Here is a 12418-nt window from a genome sequence, read left to right as displayed (position 1 = left end):
ATATATATATATATATATATATATATATATATATATATATATATATATATATATATGTGTGTGTGTGTGTGTTAGTTACTACGCTTATAACTTAAGGAACGCTGTCAAAAAAGGATAATATCCACAAAAAAAATCGCGTAAAAATGTGATGTATTAACATATTCATTTTGACTTTCGAAATGTACAATAGTAATGTTTTATTTTGCATGTTTTTTCCATTTTGACTTAATTTTTTCTAATATACATAGATGATATCGACATAATTTAACGCGGAACAGAATAGATGATATCGAAATAATTTAACGCGGTCACACCAAAGTTAAAAGATTAAGATTACTTTTTCAAAATCGCTAAACAATCAAGAAAAAGGAGATCACAAAAATTCTTAAATCGGGAAAATATCGAAAAAAAAAAATTTCAATGGAATTGAATTTTAAAATAATAGTACATTCTATTGACAAACTTTGTAAGGATTTTTAAACAGTTGCTGTTATTGTTATTCCTTTTTTCCAATTTGTATTATCATATTGAATTCAGTGAAATTTTTGTGAACAAAATAAAGAATAATTTTTCATAATATTCAATTTTTCACCAAAAAAAAAAAATGAAATAAGTGCGAAATACGATGTTAACTGACATCTACCTTTCAACTCCAGGGCCTACATCGTGGTTCAGCTGGAAGATGCGCACACACATAAACAAACAAAAAATGACCGAATAAGTCTAATGAGGCTCATTTCAAAGCGTGGACCTTCTTCTTTCAATATTCGTCCAATGAGAGCTCAAAATGCAAAATTTTTTGGGAGTACAAACAGTAAAATACCAAATATAAAGTGTGCAAAATAGGAGAGCGAATGGGACTTTTTGTAAGAAAAGGATTTCTATCCTTCCAGGAATTCTTCCCAAATATTCAAGATACCTTAAATCGCTTTTGCAGGTTATAATATCGATCATAGGGCCCATATTGGTCTTGACCACATTCATCAATCGATTTGGCTAAAAAATTGTATTTATGCTACCCTGGGGTAAGGAACCATCATACAGATAATTGCCACATCGGAATTTCTTTAAGTAAAGTCCCCACTTTGGAATATCCCTAAGTCCACTTTCACATCTAATGTGTGGTCAGAAAAGAAAATTTTGTATCCTATTGAATTTGTAACCCCCAAGAGAATATTGGTTAGGAACGTAGATTTGGGATGTACATCTGTATGAAAGTAGCACGGGACCGAATATTTGTTGAATCGTCTTTGAATTGTACTATGATGAAAAATTTGGACTTTATGGGGTCTCCAACTTACAATGTAAATGACAAATAAAATTAATTCCCATCTTACGGTGATGGGTATAAAATAGTAATTATATTTGACTATTCTGAAATCAATCTGCCCTCAATTATGAGGTGGATAAAACTATTTTTACTTACTTAAATCACGTGATTTTTTTTCAGTTTGACATGCTATGTTATTCTGCTTTATTTTTCATTTGGCCTCTATTTGTCATCTTGGATTATAAAAGGTGAAGAAAGTTTTCAATGTAGGTCGATGTTTCGGAGTAGTGCCCATATAAAGGTACCTCCTGATTTTACCATATTTCAAAGGATTTGGCTAAAAATACATAAAAATTTCAACATATCTACAAATTTAGAATTTTCTCCATGTAATAGTACCCCCTCAAATCCACCTTTTGGTTGAAAAGTTTTTGGCAAACAGACCGACATGGTTAGGCGTTAGAGGACTCTAATTCACAATCTGAGGTGCTATTGGGTTTAAAGATGAAATTAACTTTGGCTATACTTAAATCATTCAGCCCTCAATTATGAGGTGTATAATCTGGAGGTGTTATCTGGTTGCCATAACAAAATGTTCAATTTTGAGTAAAAAATACTTCTCGAGGCATCAAAACATTTAAAAGCTCAACGTACTTTTAAACAGTTATTGCCGGTATTGATTTCACAATACTCAAAACATAAAAATGTCAAATTACAGTTCATTCGGTAGAAATTGTAACAAAAACATGCCGTAATTTAATCGACAAAGATTTCTACTTTTAATATATATTTATAATAGTTAAATTAAACTCATATTTCCAGGATTTCTATTTAGAAATTAATAAAATAAAATTTTTTTAGGGTCCATTTTATATATCTTGAACATACATAAAGGGCCTCAAATATTTTCCTTTATACTGCGCAAAATGTAAGATAGAGTTTTAAATTTTATGTAATTCTATGGGTTATATAAAGAATCATTTGTACAAAATATGTTTCAGGTTGGTCAGCATTGCTCTGCATTGTTGGTCTTTTTAATTCCTTTAATGTTGGTTATTTGAGATTTTAGAAAGAACAAAACATTCTTTCAAAATATTATAAGTATAGGACCAAGCTTTGGTATAACCCTTATATGAAGGTATCCGCTAATTTCAACTATTTCCAGGAACTTGGTCACATTCTAGGTCACCTCTTCGCGGAAACTAACGCCCATATAAAGGTACCTCCTGATTTTACCTATTTCGAGGGTTTTGATTACATTTTGGAATCGATCTGGCTTAAAATGTGTGTTTTGGCTACTTTGGTAGAGAACCATCTTACACGGGACTATTATAAACAGTTGATGTATACTGTTGAATAAATGTGCTATATTATTTGGGTTTCCAACTCTCAAATTAAAACCTCTGGCTGGAAAATAGGATCTGGTTTTTTGAAACACTATAAATCGCCCGGTAGGTGAACCTATATTGACATTTTGGAAATGCATATTTATTTCTCTTTAGTCGAGTCATCATTTATACTAAAAATTGTGCCACTTCTGTGAGCCAGATGTGTGAATTATTATGCTTTAAAAACTATGCGTTAAAGGCTGAAACTACAGACCGGCAACGCGGTCTGGGCAATATAGTAGTTTTATAACTATTGTTTTTAGTAGGTAGAACACATTTTTGCAAACAATTTTTGAGTCTAGGATTTTATTATGTTTTCAACTAGGACTATTATATTTTCAACTAAACGTTTTTTCATTTGGAAGCTAGTGCTTCATTCTTTCCCTATATGTCGTTAACGCATATTGATGTTTATATTATAAAATACAATTCATTACTAATAATTTGTGTGTAATATTTTTTTTAAGATCGTTGATAGGTCCATGCCTGTATTCAATAAACAATTCTACTTTGGCCGTGTGAAGGAAGACGTTGAACTATTTTCTGCATTGTCTGTGAACATACAAGCGGAGAGTCCATTGGAAAGAAACTTGATTTATACCATATCAAATGAAGATTTTTTTGAAATCGACTACAGAACAGGTGAGTCGGGGTTTAAATGAACGGAAATGAAAAAATCCACTCTACTCATGCAGTATTTATTTGTACGTTACATTTGAATTTAAGTTTGTTTGTTGTAAAATTTAGTGTTCTTTCGAAGGCATTGTTTATTTACAAAAATTGAGTTCAGTATAGGGTTTAAAATTAAAAAGCTGTCATTAAGAAGAAACTTGACATGATTTGAACTCAAAACAGCAACGCATAATCATGGTACAATAATTACAAAGTAGGACAGAATGATTAAATTTGAGAAACATAATTCAAGATCGAGTTCCTAATATGATTGCAACTCTTTTTCACTCCAAAACGTAAACATCTGTTTCTCTCAAAAGAATCCCATCGTACCAACAACAAACAAATATAACATTAGACAAATACGACAACAAACAAATACAAAAAAAAAAAAAAAAAAACAGTAAAGAATGTCTTAAAGTCGGGCGGGACCGACTTTATGATACCCTACACCACTTTGCTAATTTAGTAGAGCTTCGCATAACAATTAAAAGTTTTTATGGGAGAATTCAATCATGATTATAATTATAATTTAAAGTTCAAAGGACTAAATATGCCGAAGCATTTGTATCTTTTAAATTCGGAATTGTATTGCCCATTTGGTGCACAATTAATTTGAAATCGGATAAAGATATATATGGGAGCTATATCCAAATCTGAACCGATCTCGATAAAATTTGGCAAAGATATTTCTGAGCTGTATTTGATATATTTCCCTGAATATCTTTGTTACGGAGTGCATATTACGGTTGTGGGTAACAAAGATAACAAATCGGATGAATAATATATATGGAAGCTATAGCTATATCTGAACCGATCTTCACCAAATTTGACATACTAGCTTCTAAACTCAATTCGGTCGTAAGTGCCAAATTCCATCCCATTTGGACAAATATTAGACGTTTGGTGCACAATAAATGGCAAATCGGACGAAGTTATATATGGGTGCTATATCCAAATCTGAACCGATCTCGATAAAATTTAGCAAATGTATTTCTGAGCTGTATTTGATATATTTCTCCAAATATTGTTGTTGCATAGTGCATATTACGGCGGCGGTGGACAAAAATAACAAATCGGATGAACAATATATATGGGAGCTATAGCTATATCTGAACCGATTTCGATCAATTTTGGCATACATATTTTCAGGCCTAATTTGGGTGTATATGCAAAATTCCATAAGATTCGGGCTGATATTACACGTTTGGTGCACAATAAAAGGCAAATCGGACGAAGATATATATGAAGGCTATATCTAAATTTTGACCGATTATCTCCAATTTCAATAGGGTTCGTCCTTGGGTCAAACCAAAGATCTTTGCAAAATTTCATCTGGATCGGGCAATAAATGCGACCTGTACTTTGTTTACAAAAATACATGGACAGACGGACAGACGGACGGACAGACGGACGGACGGACATGCATAAATCGACTCAGAATGTGATTCTATGCAGATCATCAAAAGGAACTATGGGTCTATCTCGTTTCCTTTTGCCTGTTACAAACAAATGCACAAAGACATAATACCCTGACCACCTTGTGGTGTAGGGTATAAATACAAGAGCTCTTTGAGCTACAGACGCTCGATTTAAAAGCAAAATATTTAAGCAATATTAAATGATACACCAGTGCAGTATTTTCAAGTGTAAAGTGATACAAGTGATGATGCTCTAGTTATTTCCTCCACTGAACATTGAGATATAAAAAAATGAAACAAAGTCAAAGGACAAAACTATTTTTTTTTTAAATTTTATTGAATGGGAGCAATAAATGTCGGAAATAGCATTAAATATTAGAATATGTTTAGATTTGTTTGAATTGGACAAACGGTCAATGAAACCGTCAAACGCTGCCCGAATGTTGCTTTATGGTATTTTGGCCTATTCCTGGCGAAGCGCTTGCTTGAGGTGATAGAAACTTTGGTATTTTTAGTGCCAACCTTGCTTTCCAAAACACTCCTGACACAATAGTCCAACGTATTGGTATTCGGAGATTTTGATGGCCATGTTTCGCTAGAAATGAAGCGAGGAACCTCATTTTGTAACCATTCTTGGGTGAGGCGTGCTGAGTGCGATGATGCTGAGTCCTGTTGGAATGTCCAAGGTCTGCTGCCAAAACGTTTGCGTGCCCAATTCTTTAATACTCCCTTAATATTTCCGCCATAATATTCGGCATTTATTCTCATGCGACGGTCGATTAATACGAGTGGAGAGCGACCATCGGCGGCCCACACCATCACCATGGCCGGCGCTTGAGTTCTGGTGGCCAACCGAAGGTGCACATTTTCAGCTGACCTCTTTGGCATGTAAACACGATGGATAACGAATGTTTTCTCATCGGAGAAAACGATATTCGGCAGTTCACCACTTTCTTTAGCTCGTTTGAGCCTATTTTCTTTCTATTGTGTTGTAAGTTCTTGCACTTTTTGGAATTTCAATGGCTTTACCCCGAGCTATTTTTTTGCCGACTGGAATATTGCGATATGATCAGCTCACGAGCCATTTTTCGGGCACTGTTGCGCGGGTTTCGAACCATTTCTGCTGATGTTGCTGTTTTATTCCGTCCACTTCCTTGACGTCTGGCTGCGCTACCAGTATCATGGTAACGAGCGATGGTACGAGACACGAAAGTTTTATTCACATTTAAATGCTGGATTTCTCTAACAATAGCAACTTGTGGTTTTCCAGCCAAATATAAAGATATCACACTATCACGCTTGAAGTCCATCACGAATAACTTTTTTTCTGGAAAATTCCCACCGAAATGCTTTTGTGCGCTTGTAAACAATATAATGAGCTGTCACTGTAATAATTTTAACAGCTGTCGGACGAGTGGCTTAGAAGTGACAGGTGTCTGAAGTTGGTTGCAGTTTTTTCATCTCACCCTGTACTATAAGACACTATATACGTATATATACATAAATCCGCTACAAATTTAACGTGTTTCATTTGCATTAATTTGATTTTTTTTTCTCTACATAATACTTATGCTTGAAATGGACAGAATTAGAATAGTGGATAATTTATTGTACAATAGACTCTTCCAAACATAAGTAAAACATGATGTATTACATTGTCTAAAGATATAGATGTCCATAAAAACGATGATTAATTAACGATAATTCTATTTGAAACTACGGATTGCCCCTTTGATCTATACATGTGAAATTCTGTGGAAGAAATTTTATTGTTACATTTTTTGATGTCAGAACATGTTCATCAGCGTATGCTGAATAAATATCTAGAAGCGAAATTACTTTGCCTTTATTATCGAAATCACTGTTTTATAGATGTTCTCTTACCTCTGGCACAAGATTATTTTTGAACCAGTCTAGAAAAAGATTTTGTGTTACCGGTTTGTGCATCAGTATTCTTATAATAACCAACGTTGTTTACACAAAATAACAGTTTTAGCTTTTTTCGTGCACGATTTACTAATCATCTAGCAAATTAAATACAGAAATTCGGAGGTCTAGCTCTTCGCTATTACAGGGTTTACGACAACCTGACGAATATTTGGATACTTTTGTGCATTGTACTACGCATTTCCAAACCCACCTTCTTACCTCCAAGCTACATACTCACAGTGATCCTAAAACTAAAATTCATAATTCTAGTTCTATTTCAAACACTTCCACCATATGAAGATCGCCTAAAACTTATTGGTCTTCCGCCTTTGGAAAAGAGACGTTTTTATACAACTTTTGCACAGTGAAATCTATTCTCAGTTCTTAATAGGTGAATTAAATTTTAATATTCCTTCTCCTAATACCCAAAATTACATAAACTCTCTCTGGCCAAATAAAACTATGAGCATACTAGCTGGCCCGGTCCGTGTTGCCGATCCGTACTTTTAGTATTTTTTAAAGCATAATAAATCGCAGATTTTTTTTATTATATTTAAATTAATATTCATAGCAAAAATGATTATATATGTTCATTGCTTTTAGATATTTTGAATAGCCTGATCTGATTTTCAGGCATAGGCTTTAATTTGAAAAAAAACCTATATGATATAAAACATCTATATTAGCCCCATGTGAAAACTAAGCTCAATTTTTGGTATTTCAAATTAGCTGTAATTTGAAATTTGCATTTCCAACATTTAGAATACCGTGATGCGTGGTATATAGTTTTGTCCACCTCTTTCTCTCTTACGTCCATTACCGTAAAAATGGAATCAATTTAAATTGTGCGTTGGAGACCCCATAAAGTCCATATTTTTCATCATAGTATAATTTAATGACATCTAAACAAATGTTCGGTCCCATGCTACTTTGTAATATTCGTAATTTTTTCATGTTTCTGCCACAATTTGCAACTGAATAAGTTCCAGTTTGACATTTCGGAGTTTATTTCATATAGACCACACAAAGAAACAAAGATGCCGAGTAACGGCAAAAAAATGAAAAAAGTGGCCAAGACTCCAAAATCCAAAAAAAAAAAAAATAGCTTTAATCAAGGATGTTTTGCAAGAATGTTTTTTTTTTTTTTTTCAAATTGCCAACATTTGCCGAAATTAGTATGAAAAATATGGTTAAATTGTAAACTATACTTGAAATTGTGGTTACACGGGGTTATAACCCATATCAAGACCTGCAAAACAATTTAAGATTTATCTTGAAAGTTTAGGAAAAATTTCTGGAATGATATAAATCCCTTTCTTACTTAATGTCCAATTCGCTCTACTATTTTCGCACTCTTTACAATCTGTATTTCACTGATTGCAGTCCCAATGAATTTTGCATTTTGAGTTCTGGACGGATTATTGTCATATGAAAGAAGTAGGTCCACGTTTTTAATTTGAGCCACATAAAGCTTTGTCGGTCATTTTTATTTCTTAAAATGTGTTCGCATCTTCCAGCTAAAGCACGATGTAGGTTCTGGAATTAAAAGCTAGATGCAAATTTTAGACATGAAAAATCACCATTTAACATCGCATTTTTAATATTATTCATTGAGAATGTAAAACAATAAAAAGTGTATTGAATTGTATGTCAAATTAAAAAAAAATTACCCCAAGATTTTTTTTCATTTACATTTTATTTATTTTTAATCGCGTGAAAGATTTTTTTTGCCAAGACACCATTCCAAAATTATATAAATTGTCAAAATCCTACAAGCCGTTCTTGAGTTATTAGTATAGTAACTAACATAACTTTATTTTATATAGTGGAAATAATTCTCTATTTTATATCCCCTTCTGAAATGATATAGTTTCACTTACCCAACTAAAACATAAAATCTATAAATAACAATTTTATCCCTTGTCGCTTTGTACTACCATAAAATTAGAATTCAAAAAGAAAAAAAAACTCTACAAATTCGAAAACAGTAAAAAATAATAAAAAATATATATGCAACTAGCTGTCCCAGTCCGCGTTGCCGGCCCGAAGTTTTGTTCTTTAATGCATATTTTTAAAGCATAATAATTAACTTTTATATGGACGCTACTTTGAAACATTGACATTGCATAATTTATGCGAAGTGGTATTCTACCCCCTTAGAAGCTAAGATGCCGAATAAGAGCAAAATCAATTGGAAAATGTGACCAAGACTCTGAAAACAGCTGAAATCAACGGATACCTTTATATAAGGGTTATACCAAAGCATGGTCCCATACAATATAAAATCTCAAATTACCAACATTTGGGGAGATATAAAAAAATGAAACAAAGTCAAAGGCCAAAACTATTTTTTTTTTAAATTTTATTGAATGGGAGCAATAAATGTCGGAAATAGCATTAAATTTTAGAATATGTTTAGATTTGTTTGAATTGGACAAACGGTCAATGAAACCGTCAAACGCTGCCCGAATGTTGCTTTATGGTATTTTGGCCTATTCCTGGCGAAGCGCTTGCTTGAGGTGATAGAAACTTTGGTATTTTTAGTGCCAACCTTGCTTTCCAAAACACTCCTGACACAATAGTCCAACGTATTGGTATTCGGAGATTTTGATGGCCATGTTTCGCTAGAAATGAAGCGAGGAACCTCATTTTGTAACCATTCTTGGGTGAGGCGTGCTGAGTGCGATGATGCTGAGTCCTGTTGGAATGTCCAAGGTCTGCTGCCAAAACGTTTGCGTGCCCAATTCTTTAATACTCCCTTAATATTTCCGCCATAATATTCGGCATTTATTCTCATGCGACGGTCGATTAATACGAGTGGAGAGCGACCATCGGCGGCCCACACCATCACCATGGCCGGCGCTTGAGTTCTGGTGGCCAACCGAAGGTGCACATTTTCAGCTGACCTCTTTGGCATGTAAACACGATGGATAACGAATGTTTTCTCATCGGAGAAAACGATATTCGGCAGTTCACCACTTTCTTTAGCTCGTTTGAGCCTATTCTCTTTCTATTGCGTTGTAAGTTCTTGCACTTTTTGGAATTTCAATGGCTTTACCCCGAGCTATTTTTTTTGCCGACTGGAATATTGCGATATGATCAGCTCACGAGCCATTTTTCGGGCACTGTTGCGCGGGTTTCGAACCATTTCTGCTGATGTTGCTGTTTTATTCCGTCCACTTCCTTGACGTCTGGCTGCGCTACCAGTATCATGGTAACGAGCGATGGTACGAGACACGAAAGTTTTATTCACATTTAAATGCTGGATTTCTCTAACAATAGCAACTTGTGGTTTTCCAGCCAAATATAAAGATATCACACTATCACGCTTGAAGTCCATCACGAATAACTTTTTTTCTGGAAAATTCCCACCGAAATGCTTTTGTGCGCTTGTAAACAATATAATGAGCTGTCACTGTAATAATTTTAACAGCTGTCGGACGAGTGGCTTAGAAGTGACAGGTGTCTGAAGTTGGTTGCAGTTTTTTCATCTCACCCTGTACTATAAGACACTATATACGTATATATACATAAATCCGCTACAAATTTAACGTGTTTCATTTGCATTAATTTGATTTTTTTTTTCTCTACATAATACTTATGCTTGAAATGGACAGAATTAGAATAGTGGATAATTTATTGTACAATAGACTCTTCCAAACATAAGTAAAACATGATGTATTACATTGTCTAAAGATATAGATGTCCATAAAAACGATGATTAATTAACGATAATTCTATTTGAAACTACGGATTGCCCCTTTGATCTATACATGTGAAATTCTGTGGAAGAAATTTTATTGTTACATTTTTTGATGTCAGAACATGTTCATCAGCGTATGCTGAATAAATATCTAGAAGCGAAATTACTTTGCCTTTATTATCGAAATCACTGTTTTATAGATGTTCTCTTACCTCTGGCACAAGATTATTTTTGAACCAGTCTAGAAAAAGATTTTGTGTTACCGGTTTGTGCATCAGTATTCTTATAATAACCAACGTTGTTTACACAAAATAACAGTTTTAGCTTTTTTCGTGCACGATTTACTAATCATCTAGCAAATTAAATACAGAAATTCGGAGGTCTAGCTCTTCGCTATTACAGGGTTTACGACAACCTGACGAATATTTGGATACTTTTGTGCATTGTACTACGCATTTCCAAACCCACCTTCTTACCTCCAAGCTACATACTCACAGTGATCCTAAAACTAAAATTCATAATTCTAGTTCTATTTCAAACACTTCCACCATATGAAGATCGCCTAAAACTTATTGGTCTTCCGCCTTTGGAAAAGAGACGTTTTTATACAACTTTTGCACAGTGAAATCTATTCTCAGTTCTTAATAGGTGAATTAAATTTTAATATTCCTTCTCCTAATACCCAAAATTACATAAACTCTCTCTGGCCAAATAAAACTATGAGCATACTAGCTGGCCCGGTCCGTGTTGCCGATCCGTACTTTTAGTATTTTTTAAAGCATAATAAATCGCAGATTTTTTTTATTATATTTAAATTAATATTCATAGCAAAAATGATTATATATGTTCATTGCTTTTAGATATTTTGAATAGCCTGATCTGATTTTCAGGCATAGGCTTTAATTTGAAAAAAAACCTATATGATATAAAACATCTATATTAGCCCCATGTGAAAACTAAGCTCAATTTTTGGTATTTCAAATTAGCTGTAATTTGAAATTTGCATTTCCAACATTTAGAATACCGTGATGCGTGGTATATAGTTTTGTCCACCTCTTTCTCTCTTACGTCCATTACCGTAAAAATGGAATCAATTTAAATTGTGCGTTGGAGACCCCATAAAGTCCATATTTTTCATCATAGTATAATTTAATGACATCTAAACAAATGTTCGGTCCCATGCTACTTTCTAATATTCGTAATTTTTTCATGTTTCTGCCACAATTTGCAACTGAATAAGTTCCAGTTTGACATTTCGAAGTTTATTTCATATAGACCACACAAAGAAACAAAGATGCCGAGTAACGGCAAAAAAATGAAAAAAGTGGCCAAGACTCCAAAATCCAAAAAAAAAAAAAAAATAGCTTTAATCAAGGATGTTTTGCAAGAATGTTTTTTTTTTTTTTTCAAATTGCCAACATTTGCCGAAATTAGTATGAAAAATATGGTTAAATTGTAAACTATACTTGAAATTGTGGTTACACGGGGTTATAACCCATATCAAGACCTGCAAAACAATTTAAGATTTATCTTGAAAGTTTAGGAAAAATTTCTGGAATGATATAAATCCCTTTCTTACTTAATGTCCAATTCGCTCTACTATTTTCGCACTCTTTACAATCTGTATTTCACTGATTGCAGTCCCAATGAATTTTGCATTTTGAGTTCTGGACGGATTATTGTCATATGAAAGAAGTAGGTCCACGTTTTTAATTTGAGCCACATAAAGCTTTGTCGGTCATTTTTATTTCTTAAAATGTGTTCGCATCTTCCAGCTAAAGCACGATGTAGGTTCTGGAATTAAAAGCTAGATGCAAATTTTAGACATGAAAAATCACCATTTAACATCGCATTTTTAATATTATTCATTGAGAATGTAAAACAATAAAAAGTGTATTGAATTGTATGTCAAATTAAAAAAAAATTACCCCAAGAATTTTTTTCATTTACATTTTATTTATTTTTAATCGCGTGAAAGATTTTTTTTGCCAAGACACCATTCCAAAATTATATAAATTGTCAAAATCCTACAAGC

The 12418-nt window shown here is 33.3% G+C and overlaps 1 protein-coding gene across 6 annotated transcripts in view; it reads left to right on the top strand.

Annotated features, from left to right (window-relative positions):
• LOC101900172 (fat-like cadherin-related tumor suppressor homolog) overlaps positions 1-12418 on the top strand; it is a 466944-nt gene that overhangs the window by 201087 nt on the left and 253439 nt on the right. For all 6 annotated transcript variants that reach the window (XM_059129200.1, XM_059129194.1, XM_059129199.1 and 3 more), the window contains one exon: positions 3126-3300. In XM_059129200.1, coding sequence (XP_058985183.1) covers positions 3126-3300 — 175 coding nt within the window. The remainder of the gene's footprint in view (positions 1-3125; positions 3301-12418) is intronic.

Source organism: Musca domestica, unplaced genomic scaffold, assembly GCF_030504385.1.
Source record: "Musca domestica strain aabys unplaced genomic scaffold, Musca_domestica.polishedcontigs.V.1.1 6, whole genome shotgun sequence".
Lineage (NCBI taxonomy): Eukaryota > Metazoa > Arthropoda > Insecta > Diptera > Muscidae > Musca > Musca domestica.
Note: the sequence above shows the minus strand (reverse complement) of the source record. Positions and strands in the feature narration are given on the sequence as shown.